The following is a 21,345-nucleotide window of genomic DNA, read 5'->3' on the forward strand; positions in this document are numbered from 1 at the left end:
TAATATACAGTCACAACAGAATGCACACTGCTGTCTCGTGTCTCATCACAATCCCAATGCGCTACCCGTGAAGTCGGGGGAAAATAAAAAAAACAGGCTGCTAGTGTTAGTGTAGGCTCGGGGATCGTTAGCTTAGCGCTTAGCTTAGCGTGTAGCTACTGATTCAACCCACTGATTGAACTTCATCTCCACCTGTAATCTAGGTTATTTTTTTATTGACAACGTGAACGAACCCCGACACCAGCGCTGCAAAAATAGACAGATCTACAAGCTCTCAACGCGTAGCGAACGGCGCTGCAAAAACATGCAGGACGCGATGCCTTGAGAGCTTGCGGATCAGCAGCAGCGCTCCGAGCCTCCGACGGTGCGGGGAGGCAAGAGTTCTCCGGGGAGGAGGAGAAGTTACCAGGGCAGGCTACATGTTGCTGCGGCTAACAACACTGTCACCAGCCAGTGGTTGTGATGTTAGCTTGGCTTGCAGCTGCTTGCCCGTTCCAACTTCACTTCATCTCCACCTGTAACTTATTTTTTATTTTGTTACCCTGGCTGCGCACTGCGCTGCAAAAATAGACGGATCTACAAGCTCTCAACGCGTAGCGAACGGCGCTGCAAAAACAGGCAGGATGCGGCGCCTTGAGAGCTTGTAGATCTGGCTTTTTTGCGACCTGTAGTGAGCTGTTCTCACTTTACTTTTATGACACGAATATATCGTCCATCGGCGATTTTTGGACAGACGATGGGCGATTGAAAAAGATTGGCATATCGCCCAACCTTAAGTCACAGTAGCCGGGAGTCGTGCCTTAGCTTACCTATTAATGACCCCGATATTGCTTGTGAGATCTAGAAATGGACTAGAACAGATACTGCCCATAATGTGCATTGCAACACAAGTGCATTGTGAATTTAATTAATTATGTATTTGGGGACACATCAGCCTTTGACGATTCTGAAGCATACGACGAGTGAATGTGCCTCAATGTGCAAACCAGCATTACATCTCGGGCTAAGCAACTCTTTGACCAAATGCTTGTAGTTGTTGTGGCCAATTACCCCTTCGTTCTTCATCTCCGACTCGTCTCCATTCTTCAGCCCTGAATCTTTATCTTGCTCGGTGGAGATGCAGACGGTTTTAACCTCGGGGATGCAGACTGTTTTATCCTCGGGGATGTCAGCGACACTCAGCAGGCCGGCAGAGGGGCCTTTAGTCGCAAAGAGAATACTACTGGCCTTGTTGGGACACCTTACACCTGAAGAGGGAGACAAAAATCACGCAGGGAATAAATCCAGATGGAATGCCATTTATTAACCCATTGTGGACTGAGGTTGATTAAAAAAAAAACAGTTTTCTGAAAAACTGTTTCTATGTCAGTGGTGCTCAACCTTTTTTGTCAAGGACCCCCAGAATGATCTGTATTTGGCCGAGACCCCCCATCTGAAAATATGTTGTACCAGTGACGCCCCCAGATGGATTTGAGCTAAAAATGCTCTGAAATATTATATATATATATATATATATATATATATATATTCAAAGATGTGTGCCACATTCTTAACCTAGTTTCAGTTTTGGTGGCGGGTGGCAAAGCCTTCATCCAATCAGGATGAGAGGGGCCTTCCTCCAATCATGTGTGGGGGCAGGCCTTGGTGAACATGCTGTTGCACTTCCCCCCACTGTAGAACGTGTGCATGTGCACATTTTGTTACCGGGGTGGACTGGGTCGTTATCCAAATCACCCAAATCACTGAATGCTCCTTTAATACAACAAAAGGGGTTCCCGCCCAGAATGGGTTAAGCACCGATTACCCTCGAAACCAGGTCTAAAGCAGCAGGATCAGAGTTAGAACATTAGAAGTCTTCATTGAAGTCAAGACATGTGTTTTATCTTCATTTCCATGCTGGTAGTCTGCTATGCAGAAACCATGTGTCTATATATATATACACACACATCAACCTTTCGTCTGACACCACTATGGCCGTTAGGGCTGTGAATCTTTGAGTGTCCCACAATTCGATTCCGATTCTCAATCCAAAAAGCATTTTTCTTCCAGATTCAAAATGATTTTCTATTCAAAATAATTCTTGATTCAATAAATAGGATTTCATCACAATCTACTCCAGTCTTGAACTGAAGTGACTACAGTAATTTGAAAATTACTGAAGACATGATGTTTACTGTGATTAGGGTAAGCTTACATTTCATATCACATACACCAATGTAGTGAAAACTCCTGTAACTGTAACCAGAAAAAAAAATCTTACAAAAAAATAAAATAATTTTGAATCATTCATAACGGAATCGCGATTCTAATTCGAATCGATTTTTTTTACACCCCTAACATCAACCTTTCGTCTGACACCACTATGGCTGTTGTTGAGGCCCCTTTCATTTTTAAATGTTCAAGATAAAAGAAGTGTACCCCTCAGAGTCTCCTCGTTGGCCTTCATCAGTTTGTCCAGATCCCAGCCCTTCTGCATCTCGGCCACCACGGCCTCAGACAGATAGGGGGCGGGGCTGCAGGTCTCCGGCACCTTGCAGTGATAGTTCAGCTTCGCTCTATCAAAGACAGGCCAGTGGAATAACACAACAGTTTAGGTTTTTAGGACGAAGTAAAGCAAGCCCTAGTGTATTCACATGGGGTTTGACTTGGCAACGATCATAATTTAGCTTTCTATAGAGCGTCGCAGTCCCGCCCCCTTTCATGACGACAGGCCAGGCCCAGGAAATGATTCCCAGTGCATTTTTCCCTGCATAGACATTTCAAAATGTATTTATTTAAAGACGGTTACGCCGCAGACAAAGCCAACTCATGACAATAAACACAATATTTTGGACCAAACAAATAATTACAGAGAAGAAAAACAACAAAAAAGTGTTGTAACCTGCCGTTTTTTTCTTCTAATTCTTTGTTGGGCCCAAACTTTTGTTTGTTGTCTTGATTTGTCACAACTCGAGTTGGCTTTGTACGACGCTAAAAGGTCTTTAAATAAATACTTTTTGAAAAGTCTGAGGAAAATGAACGGGGAATCATTTCCTGGCGGGACTGCGACGCTCTATACTGCTCAACACAAGGAGCCAGTGACAACGCATTTGGATCAGAAGACACGCTATGAGCTTGTAGATCTGATATTTTTCAATAGCTAAAGCATAATATAATGCTTAATACACCAAAAGGGGTTCCCGCCCAGAATGGGTTAAGCACCGATTACCCTCGAAACAAGGTCTAGAGCAGCAGGATCAGAAATTAAAACAGATAAGTCTTCCATGTTAGAAGTCAAGACATTTTTTGTCTTCATTTCCATGCTGGTAGCCTGCTATGCAGAAACCATGTGTCTATATAGCCCACCTGGTTAACCCATTTAGACCTGAGCTTCTAAATCATGACAGTTTTCTGAAAAACCTCATGTTTCCATGTCAGTGGTGCTCAAACTATTTCATGTCAAGGACCCCAAAATGTATATGTATTTGGCTTCCGACTCCAATCTGAAAATATGTTGTTGAACACCCATACCACCCAATGGCCACCCATACCACCCAACGGCCACCCAGCCACACCACCCAGAACTCATACAGCTCAGGTAAAGCGCTGACCCACTCACCCTGTCCAGTCGTTGAGGAAGGCGGCGGCAGCCTGCTCCATGTTCACGACTCCACCCTTCTGCAGAAAGCCACGTTTCTTAGCAAAGAGGCTCAGAAACTCCAAATGGTTCCTGTAGTCTGCGATGTTGTACTGGAGGATGATCTGGAATGTACAGACGTTGAGATTAAACTCATTAGTATGGGCGTCATACAGACTGACATACGCTTTCCCGGTTTTAAATCGATCATCGATTTTAGCTGAAAAGCGAGAGTATTTATTTTGTATTTTTTTAAGCGAAACTTTTGAGTTAAATCTTTATCAACATTTTGAGATGGGGTCGGTGGCCAAATTCATACAATTTTGGGGGTCCTGGACATGAAAACGTTAGAGAATGTTATAGAGAATCACTGATATAGCAACATAGGGGTTTTTTCAGAAAAGAAAATATAGAAGACATTTGTAGAATCGGAGTCGCAACACGCTTTGATCTCGCCGCAAAGCAGGGTGCTATGGTGCTATAGTTCCAAACATTGGAACTATCCCATTGAGACAAAGCGGGGTGCTATGGTGCTATAGTTCCAAACATTGTAACTATCCCATTGAGACAAAGCGGGTGCTATGGGCTATAGTTCCAAACATTGGAACTATCCCATTGAGACAAAGCGGGGTGCTATGGTGCTATAGTTCCAAACATTGTAACTATCCCATTGAGACAAAGCGGGGTGCTATGGTGCTATAGTTCCAAACATTGGAACTATCCCATTGAGACAAAGCGGGGTGCTATGGTGCTATAGTTCCAAACATTGGAACTATCCCATTGAGACAAAGCGGGGTGCTATGGCTATAGTTCCAAACATTGGAACTATCCCATTGAGACAAAGCGGGGTGCTATGGGCTATAGTTCCAATCAGACAGATTAACAGCACAATAGTTATCTACACATCTCCCTCCCACAACATCCATCATCACCTGGTTCTGGTCACACAGTTTAACCCATTTAGACCTGAGCTCGATTGTACAAATGTCTTCTAAATCATGAGTTTTCTGAAAAAACCTCATGTTTCCATGTCAGTGGTTCTCAAACTATTTCATGCCAAGGACCCCAACAATTATATGTATTTGGCCTCCGACCCTAATCTGAAAATATGCAAATAAGCAAATATTTGAGTTCAAATCGTTCGCTCCAAAAGAATATAAATTCAAAAGATTTGCGCCACATTTTCCCAAAGAATAGCAGACCTACAAGCTCATAGCGCGGCACTCGCTATGAGCTTGTGGATCTGATATTTGAATAGCTAAAGCATAATATAATGCTTAATACACCAAAAGGGGTTCCCGCCCAGAATGGGTTAAGCACCGATTACCCTCGAAACAAGGTCTAGAGCAGCAGGATCAGAAATTAAAACAGATTAGTCTTCATTGGTAGAAGTCAAGATATTTTTTGTCCTCATTTCCATGCTGGTAGCCTGCTATGCAGAAACCATGTGTCTATATAGCCCACCTGGTTCACCCATTTAGACCTGAGCTTCTAATTCATGACAGATTTCTGAAAAACCTCATGTTTCCATGTCAGTGGTGCTCAAACTATTTCATGACAAGGACCCCAAAATGTATATGTATTTGGCTTCCGACTCCAATCTGAAAATATATTGTTGAACTTGTAGGTCTGCTATTTTTGAAAAATCGGGAAAATGTGGCGCAAATCTTTGAAAATATATTCTTTCAGAGCGAACGTTTTTACCTCAAATCTTTGCTTCTGGGGGGTCCCTGGAAGAACATATTTTCAGATTTGGGTCAGCAGCCAATTACATGTAGTTTTGGGGGTCCTTGACATGAAAATGTTTGAGAACGACTGACATGGAAACGTAGGTTTTTCAGAAAACTGTCAGGATTTAGAAGACATTTGTAGAATCGTCCTCAGGTCTAAATGGGTTGAGCAGAGTTCTGAGCGACGGCCTCACCTGGTTCTGGTCACACTGTTTGAGCAGGGTTCTGACGGCCTCCAGCACGGCGTCCAGCCCTCCGTCCTCCACCTGCAGGCTCCTCAGGGCCATGGAGACGGGGGGGTTGGAGGGAGACGCCACGATGCCCGGGCTGTCCAACAGCTTCACGCTCTTAGAGATGTGCACGTCCTGCATGATCCTGGGACAGATAGGAGGTGGATAACACCGTCAGGATGAACAATACAATGCTGGATTGAAAACAGGGGTTTTTACTTCTTACGCAACCTTGTGTCACCAGCTCAGTGGCATTGTGGTTAGAGTGTCCGCCCTGAGACTGGGAGGTCGGGGTTCAATCCCCAGCCGGGTCATACCAAAGACTCTAAAAAAAAAAAAGGGACCCAGTGCCTCCCTGCTTGACACTCAGCATCAAGGGTAGGATTGGGGGGTAAGTTCCTGCGACATACTAGCGTCATGTCCAGGGGGAGTACTTCAAGCTGCCTCACAGTACATCAAGCTGCCTCACTACAGAAACAGGAGATGGGCAGCCCTATGGGCCTCATGGCTCGGCAAGGCTACTTCGTGTCACCAGACTTTCCACTTGGGAGGAAAGGGGTGCTATGGGCTATAGTTCCAAACATTGGAACTATCCCATTGAGACAAAGTGGGGTGCTATGGACTATAGTTCCAAACATTGGAACTATCCCATTGAGACAAAGCAGGGTGTCTATGGGCTATAGTTCCAAACATTGGAACTATCCCATTGAGACAAAGCGGGGTGCTATGGGCTATAGTTCTAAACATTGGAACTATTCCATTGAGACAAAGCGGGGTGCTATGGGCTATAGTGCCAATCAGACAGATTAACAGCACAATAGTGATCTACACATCTTCCTCCCACAACCCACAACATCCATCATCACATGGTTCTGTTCACACAGTTTAAGCACCGATTACCCTCGAAACAAGGTCTAGAGCAGCAGGATCAGAAATTAAAACAGATAAGTCTTCCATATTAGAAGTCAAGCATTTTTTTTGTCTTCATTTCCATGCTGGTAGCCTGCTATGCAGAAACCATGTGTCTATATAGCCCACCTGGTTAACCCATTTAGACATGAGCTTCTAAATCATGACAGTTTTCTGAAAAACCTCATGTTTTTCAACCCCCTCCAATAGAGTTATGGTGCCCCCTGTTTGTTTTCCTAGTCTCAATATGAACACTTTGTTCGTTCAGTGTATCATGTGCTCCGTTACTCACTTGGTGATGCCTCTCTGGATCCCGGCGTTGCACGCCCGGAGCCCCTTCAAACTATTGACCAAACTGCTCTTCCCCACGTTAGGGAAGCCTGAGGGCGGAAGGAACAATAAGCACAACAGCACAGCGATATTTAACCCTATTTTATACTTTGTGTTATGATGGTGTGGCTTAAATAGACCATTTACATGCTCTCACACCACATTGCTTGCTTGTAGCTCGTTTATTTTACAATACTCATTTTAAAAATGCCCAAAACAGGCATGCCAGGTTAAGAGGGGGATGGTGAGGAGGACCAAGTGCAGGTACAGCTGCTTTGGGAGAGGGACGATGCTTACCAACGACACCCACTTTGAGCATGTCCTTGTCCTCCTTCTCCAACGTAGCGCGGTAACCTTCCAGCAGCTCCAGGAGAACCTCATTCCCCAAACACGCCGCCGCTCGGGATTTATCGAAAACTCCATTTGCAGCCATTACCCTGTTTTTCCTTTCATTCTAATTTAAAAAAATAAAAAACATAAATCAGAAAAGGGTTGGTTACATTGAGATTGCTAGAAAATGAGTGTTTAGTTCATGTGTGTTGCTCATTTCAATCAATTCTCCTTCATGCAGTACAACACCATCGGCTCACTTATCATCGATAGGACTCCAACAAGTTCATGTTGTTCCTCAACATTGTACAAAACACTGGACATATTAGTGACCATGGTGCTGTGTTCACAACACAGCCTTCAGCTCCGCTATAGCACAACAGAGCCAGCAGGCTGCGCTGTTGTGTTACTTTAGGAGGCTATAACCAGTTGGGGAAGCACGTCAGCTGCTCAACCTTCTCAGTCCTCCTTCACTAACCGTAACTACAGACACTAAAAACTTAGGTTTTTTCTGAAAACTGTCGTGATTTAGAAGACATTTTGTAGAATCTGGTCTCAGTCCTAAATGGGTTTAGACCCGAGGACGATTCTACAAAATGTCTTTCTGAAAAACCTGTTTCCATGTCAGTGGTGCTCAACCTTTTTCATGTCAAGGACCACAAACATATGTATTTGGCTGCCGACCCCCATCTGAAAATATGTTGTTCCAGGGAGTCCACCCAGAAGCAAATATTTGAGTGAAAAATGTTCGCTCTGCAAGAATATACAGGTATATTCCAAATTCGCTATTTTTCAAAAAATAGCAGACCTACAAGCTCGTAGCGTGCCACTCGGTGGCGCGCTATGAGCTTGTAGATGAGCCATTTTTCAATAGCTAAAAGTATAACATAATGCCTAAAACTCCAAAAGGGGTTCCCGCCCAGAATGGGTTAAATCACTGAGGCTGAGAGAGGATGCAGCCTCACCACTGTTCTGTCCTGGAGTTGTATCGCCGCCTTGAACGCCAAGACAGGGAACTCCTGCTGGAGACACTGAATCCACTTCGCCAAGTTCTCCTTCGGGACCAGATCTAAAAAACAGAACATCAAAGTGGGTTACAATTAAGCAATATTACACGAGGGTGTGGGTTAACGTGATTATTGCCACGACAGGGATGCGGTGAGGAACGAGACGAAGTCGAGTTCCGCAAGCATCACTGAAGTGGCAATAATCACGTTAACCCACACCCTCTCGTGTAATATTGCAATTATACAACAGTTACCCTTAAAACTAAGAAAATCGCTGAAAGAATAATTTTTTTTAATGACAGATGTAGTCACTACGACCACAAATGTCCCAAGAAACTAGCTAGCCTAGCCACCGAGTTTGCTAGCGCTCTGGGAGAACAGAGCAGCTGAATTCTTTGTTTTGATTAGGTGGTGAATGGTGCTGGTTTAACCCACGGCTAGAAGGCTGTTTCAACCAATCAGATTGCTTCCTCGAAACGACCTGTGGTATAATTTACAACAAAGAGAGGATGGCAGTTGGCCAAATTGAGGGACGCGACATCGGTCTACAAAGCTATCACACATCATGACAACTTGACAAGCTCTAGTCGTTTATCGTAGGGACGCTGCGATCTAGATTTTTCACTTTTGATCCGATAGCGATATGGCAGTATCAATACCGATCCGATCCAGATACAGACACAACACATATCTTGCTGCTGCGTGCGACTAGCAAACACTACATGCTGGAGCGGACTACTGGAATGGATTGGCTATGGGCTATAGTTCCAAACATTGGAACTATCCCATTGAGACAAAGCGGGGTGCTATGGGCTATAGTTCCAAACACTGGAACTATCCCATTGAGACAAAGCGGGGTGCTATGGGCTATAGTTCCAAACACTGGAACTATCCCATTGAGACAAAGCGGGGTGCTATGGGCTATAGTTCCAAACACTGGAACTATCCCATTGAGACAAAGCGGGGTGCTATGGGCTATAGTCCCAAACACTGGAACTATCCCATTGAGACAAAGCGGGGTGCTATGGGCTATAGTTCCAATCAGACAGATTAACAGCACAATAGTTATCTACACATCTCCCTCCCACAACACACAACATCCATCATCACCTGGTTCTGTTCACACAGTTTAAGCACCGATTACCCTCGAAACAAGGTCTAGAGCAGCAGGATCAGAAATTAAAACAGATAAGTCTTCCATGTTAGAAGTCAATACATTTTTTGTCATCATTTCCATGCCGATCCAGATACAGACACAACACATATCTTGCTGCTGCGTGCGACTAGCAAACACTACATGCTGGAGCGGACTACTGGAATGGATTGGCTTGGTTCGGAGTGTTAAGATCCGTCATTTTCACTGCAGTCCGATCCGAACCGATCTACGTTATTTGGCCGATATTGGTCCGAGGGCATCCCTAGTAACTAGTTTATCGTTACAATATCTGGCATCCATTTACCTATTTTAGTTAAAACAAAGAGCAGTTTCTTGTTGCCTTCCCTCCGAAGCACAGCTTCCTCCAGCTGTGGGCACCTGTAACCCAGGGGGTCCCTGGCATCCAGAACCTCAAGGATGACGTCAGATGCGTCTATGACCTAGAGAAGCATAGAGTTCACTTTAAAAGAACCAGTCATCTACAGCAGATCATTTCATATTCATACAGACTGCTCCAAATTAACTGTTTGTTGCTCCTCAACATCGTACATTACACTGGGCATATTAGTGACCATGGTGCTGCACGTGTTCACAACACAGCCTTCAGCTCCGCTATAGCACAACGGAGCCAGCAGGCTGCGCTGTTGTGTTACTTTAGGAGGCTATAACCAGTTGGGGAAGCACGTCAGCTGCTCAACCTTCTCAGTCCTCCTTCACAACGGTATCTACAGACACTGAAAATAATCTTGTACTGTTTTCGTGCAACATCGTTCTATGATAAAGTACAACATAGAGCTTAACCCATTTTGACCTGAGATCAGATTCTAAAAATGTCTTCTACATCCTGACAGTTTTCTGAAAAAGATATGTTTCCATGTCAGTCGTTCTTCAATTTTTCAAAAATAGCAGACCTACAAGCTCATAGCGGTGGCGCGCTATGAGCTTGTATCTGCTATTTTTCAATAGCTAAAGCATAACATAATGCTAACACCAAAAGGGGTTCCCGCCCAAAATGGGTTAACCTATTCTGAGCGGGAACCCCTTTTGGTGTTTTAAAGCATTATACTTACAAGCTTGTAGGTCTGCTATTTTTGCAAAATCGTGAAAATATGCCTCAAATCTTTTAATATATATAGGGGCAGGTATAAATAAGATGTATCTTTTTCCTGCTCCTTTTCTTTTCTGCTATGGAATATGTAAAAAATAATAAGTACAAAGTAAAAATGAATATGATCATGTAAAACCATAACTGAAATGAAATAAATATGAAATGAAATATATATTATTACATTTTAACTCAAATCTTTGCTTCTGGGGAGGTCCCTGGAGTGGAATAACATATTTTCAGATGGGGGGCAGAGGCATATTACATATCATTTTTGGGATCTTTGACATGAAATATTGAGCACCACTGACAGAAAACTGTCAGGAATTTGAAGATTTTTTTTTTTTTTTTTTTGATGTCAGGCCTAAATGGGTTAAGGCCTATTCTAAGTCAGACTGACTATGAAATGACTTGGGAAATCAGCTCCCATGATCTTACATAAAGTAAAAAAAATCACACCCGTGTGAACTGAGTGGTGTAAGGTTTTATATAGCCTGATCAGCTCTGATCTGACGTAATGAAATCACACCCGGATGTGATTTCACAACTGGCTTTTTTTGTGCAGAAAAAATGAGCATGGTTGCTACGGTCATCCAGTTCACCCGGGTGTGATTTAATTACGTCAGAAATTATTTTGAACATAGCAACCATGCTCATTTTCTTCTGCACACAAAAGCCAGTTGTAGGAGTGGTTTACACCACTCAAAAATATACATATATATATTATAGAAGTGTAATCACATTGTCAGATTCTCTAATGAACAAATCTCTTGATACAATGAAGTCATACAACCGATTGTCTTACCTTGTTCAACTCTGTACAAAGGGACTTTTTTGAACTTTTGTCTGCAATCTTTTTGTACTTCTTCTTCTCATTCTTCTCGTCCTGTTAAGAACAAATGGGGAGGAGATTTTTTAATTGGAATCCATTTACATTCCAATTCTTAACATAGTTTTAGTATTTTTATAATGCATTTACCGTCCGAGGCCTTTTGGCCGCGGGTGCGTCTTTAGCATCGGAACCCTTCCTCTTGTTTTCCTTCCTCTTTTCTTTTTTGGCCTGCTTCTTCTTCTCCTTCACCTCCTCAATCTGTGAGAGATTATCATTAGTTTAGTCGGTAAGAACAGCCCCACAGGACTCCCATCATCTCCCACACACACACACACACAACTGAAATATCAGCCTGGCAATGCATTTGGATCAGAGTTGGATTAGAAGTCTTCATTATGAAATCAAGACTGTTCGCTTTTGTCCTCATTTCCATGCTGTTGCACAAGCCTTAAGAAATTAAGAATACAATAATATATTTTCTAAAAAATCTTTACATATTAGGATGGATACATTTGTGCGACTGTAAAGACGAAACGGAAGTGGGGAGGAGGCTCCACTTCCGCTTTATATTTTACTCATGATCAGAGCTTCCGTTGCTCCAGAAGCATTTGGTAAATTGCGAGAGGCAACAGTCTGGCAACACGAGACTACATCAACTATGGCGTTAATTTATGGGAAAAAAACACGGTTAGAATAATTATGGAGATACAAGGTTTCTGCCCGGCGACAGCGATGACATCATGTTGATGATGCCCCGCCCCTTACCTTTAGCCGCCTCTGTTCCGCCTCTCGGAGCACCTCCTCTTTGAAGGGAGCGGTGTTGGGCACCCCCAGGTCCTTCTTGGGTCGCGTGTTCACTCCTTTCTTTTTGGCCTCTTTTCTGAGTTTTTTGTGATGTTCCCTCACCTGAAATAAAAACAAATAACGTTTTTTTTTTTTTTAGCCCATTGGGACCAGAGGCCAATTATACGAATGCCGTCTAAACCAGCGGTTCTCAATCTTTTTTCGTGACAAGGACCCCAGAAACACTTTCAAGATGTGTTGAGGGGCGCCGATGTCTGGCTTTCATGTGGCAGCCAAGTCTATGGACTTTTAATATTTACGTTAACTGGAAAAAAGCAGCCTGGCATTGCATTTGGATCAGCGTTGGATTAGTGTCTTCATTATGAAATCAAGACTGTTCGCTTTTGTCATCATTTCCATGCTGGTGCGCAGGCTGGCCCTCTTAACCCATGTTGGGTGGGAACCCCTTTTGGTGTTAGCATTATGTTATGCATTATGTTATGCTTTAGCTATTGAAAAATAGCAGATCTACAAGCTAGGTCTGCTATTTTTGAAAAATCGAAGAACCACTGACATAGAAACATAGCTTTTTCAGAAAACTGTCAGGATGTAGAAGACATTTTTAGAATCTGATCTCAGGTCAAAATGGGTTAAAACAAATATTTATATTCATTCCTGACCTCTCGAAGGACCACTTCACCCCACTTTCAACCTCGTCTTCATATTAGGGTCCTCACTAATGCTCATATTAAAGAGAATGATGCCACCATGTTTGCGTACTCTGCAGAAACCTACCTACCATTGAGTGACATCATCATCAGTAGGCAGTAGACCATCTTAGGACCAACTAATATGAAGAAAGTTGAAAATGGTTGATGTACTAAAAAATTATAATAAATATTGTAATGTTTTAAAAATGAATTATGAACTTGCTTTATTTTCATTATTTGAGGTCCGAAGTTAACCTGACTCCGCCAGATGGGGCAGCAGAGAGTACACTGGGTTCCCCAGGAGGGGGGAACCCAGTGTACTCTCTGCTGCCCCATCTGGCGGAGTCAGGTTAGTCCAAAGTCCCCACTACTGCAAATAATTCCTCTTTTTTTCGTTTTTACATGGAATTGAACTTAATACAAATAAATTTTAAACTCATACATAAAAATATTTTTTGCAGTGACTCAATTGTCTAGAGCACGAGCACACACACACACACACACACACACACACACACACAGTCAGTCATGCCAGTTGCTGCAGTCGCTCAGTGTCATGCCAGTTGTTGCCAGGTACTTACCTTCTTCTGGACCTTGTACTTGACGGAACATGATATCCTCTTGCTCGCTTTCTTTAACTCTGAACACAACGACAGCAGTGGTGTTAAAACTAAGTACATTTAAGTACTTCTAATCCACTACATCTCAGGGGCAAATATTGTACTTTTACTCTACTACTCCCATAATTATTTGAAAACTTTAGTTATTTTGTAGATTTGTATTATTATTAGAAGACATACCGGTACATTAACCAACTTTTTAGCCCTACAGTATATTACATGTGTTGGCCAGTTGAAAATAGCTGATCATTGTGAGCTTGTAGATCTGCTATTTTCAAAAGATCTTTAGACATTGCATACAGATTTGAAAACGTGTATAAATGAGACATTCTGCATGAGTACCTTCTACTTTTGCTACCTCTTGACACCAATACTTTTACTGGAACAAATAACGTTGTTTGTTTAAGCCCATTGGGACCAGATGCCAATTCTACGAATGCCGTCTAAACCAGCGGTTCTCAATCTTTTTTCGTGGCAAGGCCAACTGGACCCCAGAAACACGTGAGGGGCGCCGATGTCTGGCTTTCGTGTGTGACAGCATGTGGCAGCCAAGTCTATGGACTTTTAATGTTTACGTTAACTGAAAAAAGCAGCCTGGCATTGCATTTGGATCAGCGTTGGATTAGTGTCTTCATTATGAAATCAAGACTGTTCGCTTTTGTCATCATTTCCATGCTGGTGCGCAGGCTGGCCCTCTTAAAACAAACATTTATATTCCTTCCAGAACTCTCGAAGGACCACTTCACCGCATTTTCAACCTCGTGTTCATAAATATGTAATTCTGGACATTTACTAGTTAACAGAGTAATTCTACATTGCAGTATTGATACTTTAACTTGTGTAAAAAAAAAAACATACGAGTACTTTTTCCACCACTGAACAGTTAAATGCGTCAGGTTGGTGACAGAAAGACACTGGCACCGCATGTGTGGATGACTGCATGTTAGCAGCTAATGCTAACAGCAAAACGCAGCTAAAGTAGTATGGTGGCTTAACGCCAACACTAAAGCACTTATTCATTGGGTTCGTTGAGCATGCAACGCACAAGCAAGAGAGAAAGAATGATTGAAATGTTATGTTTTGTAAGAGTCATATATATATTATAAGACAGATGCTACTTACTGGGACGCTTCATTGTGGATGTGTGTGTGGTGATGGACTCTGCACGTGGAACACAGTGGAGTCAGCACGAGCAGCAAGCTACTGCCGCAGTGTTGCCAGATAGTGTGAGAGAAATGAGCAGCAGCCGATTGATAATTGTTATTCACAGTTTGTAGAATTGGTACATTTCAGTGATTGATTGATTGATTGATTGATTGAAATATTTATTAACAGTTTGCAGAATTACAGTACATTTCAAGCACAACTCAATAACTGTGAGTGGGCGACCCAATAAAGCATTACACTTGTTTACAAGAGGGTCCACCTTGTTAAAATCATCAAAACATTTAGAGACGTATAAATAGACACTACTATATAGCCAAAAAGAACAGAACAGGAATTCATCATAAATTGATTGATTGATGGATTGTATGAAGTATGTATGAACAGTATGCCAAATAGGTACATTTCAAACGAAAGCACAACTCAATACAAAAACTGTGGACGACACCATGATAAAGTATTACACACTTATTTACAACAGGGTCCACCATTTTCAATTCATCAGAACATTTAGGGACGTACAAATATAGGATTTGGATAAACCAGAAAAAGCATTTTAAAGACTTGTTTACATCAGGGTCCTCCATTTTCAATTCATCGTCCCATTTAAAGACATACAAATATGAAAAACAGGAAATAATCATAAATAATGTTAAAAAAGGGGGGAAAACATGTATGGGGGAAAAAGGGTCAGAGGACTGACTTTTTTTCTCGAACTCCCTCTGCTGTTATGAGTGTGGACTTTGTTGACATTAAGAAAGTATTTAGACAGGTAGGCCTACATGGGTATCTTAGTGGTGTAGAGGGTAGCGAAGCAAAAGTAGACCATGCAGGCCCATTGCAATTGTTGATGTACTCTGTCATCAACCCTAAGCCATTCCAGCCTATCAAAATGGGTGGGTTCTGCATGGGAGTAAGGCCTGACCAGTTTGTTTTGGGATGTCTGGAGCCTTGTTTTAAGGGCCTGCTGTGGTACCTAGAGGTGCATGCATAGTCGAAGAAACCTTGTACAAGGGCTCCTGTTAGGCCTCACTGGTCAACAAAAACACCTTGAAGAGGTCTTTTACTGATTACTTATCCAAAAAGAATGGATTGGTACCGTGTAACGATAGTTTCTACCGAGTTTAGAGCTGAGGACCTTATCAACTTGCACCTTAGAAAAGACCAGATGAACAACTACTCCTTAGAAACAAGCCACAATAAACAACTCTCTTTAGAAACAACTTAACAAGCCCAAATAAAAACAAGTCCAAAGTAGCTTATAATGAGCGGACATGGCAACCATGGCTACCGGAGGAGAAACGGCATCCGCTCACTGGTCAGCAAGGTTCGGGGGTTCCTCTAACGTCGCCACCTAGTGGACTGGAGTGCGTTTGATGTGACTGACCAGTCACAACATGTTTGACACGCGGTTGTCTCTCAGTCAAAACAGATTTAAGTTTTTGAGGAACAATAAACAATAGGGAAGTTGTGTACAGTATGTCTAGTGGATTTTTTTTTTTTTTTAAATAAAACGAACTCTCCCTTTCCCCGTCATTACGGTAAATAACATCCCGCGTCACGTGACCTGACCGCTGGCCTCTCTCTTAGCAGCAAATTAAGCATCTCTTTTTTTGGGGGGGAGTCCCAGAGAGTCCAGCATCTTTTTTGGATGATATTTTAGCTGTGTTGCTTTCGTGCAGCACCCCAAAAAATGACCAAACTGCAGTTCCTGAACGTCTTCCTGACCGAGCGGCTCATGCTCGCCGCGCAGGAGATCTACAAATCCGTGGAGGACACCATCCTGGAGTACCAGGAGGAGATAGCGCTGCGCGAGCGGGAGAACGACCATCTGAGGCGCAGGCTGCGGGAGGCAGGCATCGAGATATGGCCAGGTTAGCGTCATTAGCATTATTAGCATGCATGCTACAGCCAGGAGGCTGCGAGATTATGGCCAGGTTAGCGTTAGTATTAGCATTATTAGCATGCATGCTACAGCCAGGAGGCTGCGAGATATGGCCAGGTTAGCGTTATTAGCATGCTACAGGAGGCTGCGAGAGGCATGCATTAATATTATGGATCCCCCCGCAGTTAATATGGATAGGTTATCATTATTAGCATGCTGCTGCTACAGGCTGCGAGAGGCAGGCATTGAGATATTATGGCCAGGTTAGCATTTAGCATTAGCATGCTGCTACTACAGGCTGCGAGAGGAAGGCATTGAGATATTATGGCCAGGTTAGCATTTAGCATGCTAATACGGGCTGCGAGAGGCTGGGATATGGCCAGGTTGGTTAGCATTAGCATGCTACGTTATATTATGCTCTGCTGGCTGCTAACTAAACAGTCGTGTTGTGGGGGGAAAAGTCGCACCCACTTTCCATAGGGCTGTCGTGTCGCTTATTAGTGAGGCACAGACTTTTACACCGAGTGTTTATGATGACCCGGCTGCTATAAAGGGACACGTTTGGCGTGTTTTTACTTTTATTGCAGGCCCACATTCCAATCTGGCTACCGTTAGCTCGTCGGCTAGCTGTAGTCAACTTCAGCTGGTGTTGTGGGGCTGCCTGCGCAACCTTTGTTCGTTAGCCAGCTAAGCTAGCCCCAAGTTAGCCGGCTGTGGCTGGCTGTTTGGCTGTAACGCACTGTAGCTTTAAGATGTGATTCTTCTCGTGTTGCCCGCCTTCATCGCCAGTGCGGTTGTAGTGCTAGTGTGTGTAGCGTCTCTTCTTTCAACGTTTGTTGTTTTGTAGATGATAACTTGAGACTCCCCCCCCACCCCCACCTCCCCTCCCCCTGGTGTGTGTGTGTGTGTGTGTGTGTGTGTGTGTGTGTGTGTGTGTGTGTGTGGTCAGACCGTCCCTCCATGATGCTAGAGGAGGAGGATGGCGAGCATCCAAGGCGCGAGTGGAGTCCCAGCATGGGCCACGAAGAGCGTCTCCCTCTCCAGATCAAAGACAAGCGAGAGCTCCGGACCAGCCAGGGCAGCGAGGAGCAGCTCCGCGGTGGCGGGCACGGTGGCGGCGGCGGCGGCTCGTGCGGCACGCCGGACTCCATGTTCACCCCGCCCCGCGTCGCCAACGAGTACCCCCCTCAGGAGGCGGTGGCCCACACGTCCAGTCTCCCCCAGCAGCAGAGCCAAGGCGTGGAGAACAGGGAGACTAGGGACTCTGGCTCCGGCCGCTCGTCCAGACACGTGAAGGCGGAGGGTGGCGGCGGCGGCGGAGGAGGAGGAGCGGCGCACAGAGGCTCGACGGCGTCCAACGCCGCCCCTCCTCAGCCCTTGGCTGCGGTCAACCCCAACTGCTCGAACGAGAACAACATTGACATTATCGGCGTGGAGAACGGGGGACAGATGGCGGGCTCCAAGGGAGCCGCCGGGGGCAGCGGCGGCAGAGGACAGGGCTCCCACAACCAACGCAACCAACAGGCCGCCAACAACAACAACAACAACGCGGTGGCAGTGGACCCTCACCAGAAGTCGCCCCTGCAGGCCCACATGTCGTCCTTCTGCTGCAAGGTGTGCGGCGAGGCGTTCAGCCACGCCGGCCACTTGCACGTGCACGTGCAGGTGCACACGCGGGAAAAGCCCTACCGCTGCGGCGTGTGCGGGAAGTGCTGCAGCTCCTCCGGCCGGCTGCAGGAACACGCGCGCAGCCACACGGGCGAGAAGCCCTTCCGCTGCCAGATCTGCGGCAAGGGCTTCACACAGATGGCCCACCTGAAGGTTCACATGAGGATCCACACCGGCGAGAAGCCCTACAGCTGTCCGGTGTGCGGCAAGTGCTTCAGCCGCTCTGACAAAATAAAAAGGCACCTGCAGACCCACAGCCGCGAGGGAACCTATTTCTCAGGGCAATGAAACCGGTGTTATTTTTTGTTTGTTTTTTTAAAAAAACGACCCACTTTGTGAATCATGTTGATATGGGACACTTAAAAAAAAAGGAAAAAAAAAACACAAGCTAATTTTGCTGCCATTAAGACGAGGCTTTTCTTCCTATTTTCAAAGAACAAGGAATTCTGCATCTCTTAGAATGTTTTTTTATCTAGCCTAACACTTCTCCATGCCATAGTCCTGCAATAGAATTTGTATTGCATAGTCAGTTTTTAGTATGTGTCATTTACTTACTTTTTTACTTGTCACTGAATATAAAATCTCTAAGACACAATTTGATGACTTATAGCTAGCCTTTTCTGAATTATTTAGCCTTTCTTTAGTCGTATACCTAGCATGATGAACACAGTCACATGTCTTCCACACACCTTGAAATGAGATGCATTCAGAATTGCAACAATGTGCAACATTCCACAACTTATAATGTCGCTGTCGGGTGGAAACCTTGTATGTCCTAACTGTTCCTTTTTATTATAGTTTGTATGGCCGCTCTACAAGCTCAAATTGCAGTTCTACAAGCTTATAATGCAACCCGTTGTGAGCTTGTAGTGCTGCTATTTTCACTACCTTTTTTTTGTGACACTCTTGTAGAAAGTCTGCAGACTGCAGGGCCCAGTGGTCTCTCAGGGATCTCTGGATCCTTGTGGCACTGAGGTGGTGAGGTGAAAGGCCGCTGCAGCAAAACGCCTCTGTGCCTTCTCTGCCTCCCGTACCTGACGTCTTGTTATCCAGCGTCGACGGTACAACTGTAGCGTAATGGTGGCACTTTCTTCTCATGTGGTACTTGTAGGACATGCACACTCGAACTCTGGAATCTCTGTAGGTAGCTTGTATCTTCAAGGTGGCACGTCTTAACTGTTCTTTGCCCTCAAGGAGAGCCGTGTATCAGCTTTGGATGATAATGGTTGCTCTCCTAAGGAGCAAGTGTCGTTTTCTACATATCGTCATTCTCACTGCAGACTGAATAACGGTAGCAGCCTGCCATTTCCCCCTCAGCGTCTTCTAACTTTCATGCCTCTGAACCCTGAATATAACCCTTGAAATATGGAGATACAAGGTTTGTGCCCGACAGCAACGATAAGCGTGTCTTTATTTTTAGACACCTCAAATCCATAGGATGTCAAGTTACTCTTCACTTGGGAACTAGACTTGAGACCTGTCTTGTCTGCTTTGAGACGAGAGCTTTCAACCACAACCATAATTTGTAGCCAAATATCAGGAGAGAATAAAATCTAGGTTGTAAAGCACTTATTAGGCCACTTGCAAGTTAGTCATGGTTTTCAATAAATCATATTTTTGGGAGCATCTTTCTGAATAGCCTTTTAATTAAAATCCTTTAAATCTTATGTCATTAAGCAGATATGCCTAATTGTATTAAATGGGGCTGGGGTAGGGTAAAAAATCCATAAATACTGATCATTTGAAATTCACAGTTGTCCACACATTTTCTTATGCCTGTTCTAAACAAGAGTTTCTGACTCTTGTAGTATTGTCACTATTTGACAAATATAAAAAGGTTTCTTGCATAAAATAATCCATGGCACAAAGTATTAAATTGCTAATAATCCTGATGCATTGTTGCAGCGCTGAGTACAACTAAACCATGACATGTATACATGTTGTCCATTGAACTATTGGAGAAATCTATTGTGAGACTGCTCTACTCTTTCATAAGATAATGTGATATTGTTCTGTAAAATACCACTAGTCCCACTCCCGAGCTATCATGCAATTTAGGAGTTTTGTGGCGTCCTTTGTATGACCTGCACTATAGCATATGATTGAGTCGATGCAGAAAGTGACTGCACCACCACAGGCCATACAGTATTATCCGAGGCTAACGTATATAAGCTTTTTTTTTCAAGAAGGGGGTCAGTCTGTGCAGACTAAAAGGTTTATATTCCCCAATGTTTCTATAATAGCGAAGGTCTGTAAATGTCAGTTTCTTTTTAAAGAGTGGTCTCAGTGGAGGTCGTTTTTTACTAGTAACCAATGAATGATTCATCTTTAGAATCCGGTGCTTGCTCAGTGCCCACTGCCCGACTCCAGCCCGACCCCTCTTGAAGAATGAACTGTACACTTACTTTTTTCTCAGGACTTAATGCTGCATTCATGTCACATAGTGTGCAGTTGGTTCCCAAAACGTTTTAGCTCGAGACCCGAAAGAGAAATTCTATGGGCTCCATTTTCGTTACTGCTAAACCCCTTATCCCTAAACTTCTTTGCCTTTTTTTTACTATTTTGCAAAACATTTTCGAATAGTTAAAATGGCCAGTCTACAAGCTCACAACGTGTCGATGTAGATTGGCTAGTTGAACTATTCAAAAATGTTTTTCAAAATAGTAAAAAAAGGCAAAGAAGTTTAGGGATAAGGGGTTTAGCGGTGACGAAAATGGAGCCCTATGTCTCCCCCCTGGGACCCAAACTAGTGAGAATAGCCGATCTACAAGCTCACAACACGTGACCATCCTGTCAGCTTTAATAATATTGTAGAAGTAAGTTTTTTAACGTTTTTTTTCTTAATTTAAAGTTTTTATGGGATTATTTTGAAGGAAAAACGATGCATTATTTTTCTAATTTATGAAAAATGTTTTGAGTGTTTTCTTTTTTTTAATCTTTTGAAATAACGCCCTGACTGAAAAATCATACACATCCTGTCCCTTGTCTGAATGGTGGGAGGCTTGTTCCATGTATGGGTGGGCTTGGGCTATCATATATATAATTTGCCCTCGCTATCGGAAATATATTGTACCACGGAACAATTCAAAACCCCTCAGTCAATGAATGAAAAAAGCTGAGCATTATTTAAACATTAATCTGGTTGTCCCTAATTTGGGCAAGGTTTCATTTTTTTCCCCACCCTTCCCTATGTTCCCCACTTACCTGCTTAGAGTTTATGGTTAGGTTTATTGTTCTAAGTGGGGAACAAAGAACCATTTTTTTTGTGGG

At 43.7% G+C, this 21,345-nt stretch overlaps 2 protein-coding genes across 3 annotated transcripts in view; one reads left to right on the top strand and one right to left on the bottom strand.

Moving 5' to 3' along the window:
• The window catches only part of gnl3 (G protein nucleolar 3), a 35,267-nt gene extending 20,658 nt beyond the window's left edge, over nucleotides 1-14,609 (bottom strand). For both annotated transcript variants that reach the window (XM_079509937.1, XM_079509936.1), the window contains exons 1-13: nucleotides 14,481-14,609; nucleotides 13,320-13,378; nucleotides 12,011-12,151; nucleotides 11,393-11,503; nucleotides 11,219-11,299; nucleotides 9,613-9,748; nucleotides 8,111-8,214; nucleotides 7,113-7,269; nucleotides 6,778-6,865; nucleotides 5,541-5,721; nucleotides 3,599-3,741; nucleotides 2,419-2,555; nucleotides 1,051-1,247 (exon numbers count right to left, since the gene is read on the bottom strand). In XM_079509937.1, coding sequence (XP_079366063.1) covers nucleotides 1,051-1,247; nucleotides 2,419-2,555; nucleotides 3,599-3,741; nucleotides 5,541-5,721; nucleotides 6,778-6,865; nucleotides 7,113-7,269; nucleotides 8,111-8,214; nucleotides 9,613-9,748; nucleotides 11,219-11,299; nucleotides 11,393-11,503; nucleotides 12,011-12,151; nucleotides 13,320-13,378; nucleotides 14,481-14,493 — 1,548 coding nt within the window. In that variant the 5' untranslated portion in view covers nucleotides 14,494-14,609. The remainder of the gene's footprint in view (nucleotides 1-1,050; nucleotides 1,248-2,418; nucleotides 2,556-3,598; nucleotides 3,742-5,540; nucleotides 5,722-6,777; nucleotides 6,866-7,112; nucleotides 7,270-8,110; nucleotides 8,215-9,612; nucleotides 9,749-11,218; nucleotides 11,300-11,392; nucleotides 11,504-12,010; nucleotides 12,152-13,319; nucleotides 13,379-14,480) is intronic.
• Nucleotides 14,610-15,965: 1,356 nt separating this feature from the next.
• LOC306930341 (uncharacterized protein) lies at nucleotides 15,966-19,788 on the top strand. The gene is made up of 2 exons (XM_079511266.1): nucleotides 15,966-16,396; nucleotides 17,357-19,788. The coding sequence occupies exons 1-2, from the start codon at nucleotides 16,216-16,218 to the stop codon at nucleotides 18,361-18,363; spliced, it is 1,188 nt and encodes a 395-aa protein (XP_079367392.1). The 5' UTR covers nucleotides 15,966-16,215; the 3' UTR covers nucleotides 18,364-19,788.
• The last annotated feature ends 1,557 nt before the right edge of the window (nucleotides 19,789-21,345 follow it).

This window comes from Electrona antarctica, assembly GCF_951216825.1.
Source record: "Electrona antarctica genome assembly, chromosome: 9".
NCBI classification, from domain to species: Eukaryota; Metazoa; Chordata; class Actinopteri; order Myctophiformes; family Myctophidae; genus Electrona; species Electrona antarctica.

Bases quoted from the DNA above. Each gene is read 5' to 3' on its own strand.
- LOC306930341 (XM_079511266.1), top strand. From the start codon at position 16,216: ATGACCAAACTGCAGTTCCTGAACGTCTTCCTGACCGAGCGGCTCATG. The intron at 16,397-17,356 runs GTTAGCGTCATT...GTGTGTGGTCAG, and splicing joins AGGCATCGAGATATGGCCAG to ACCGTCCCTCCATGATGCTA.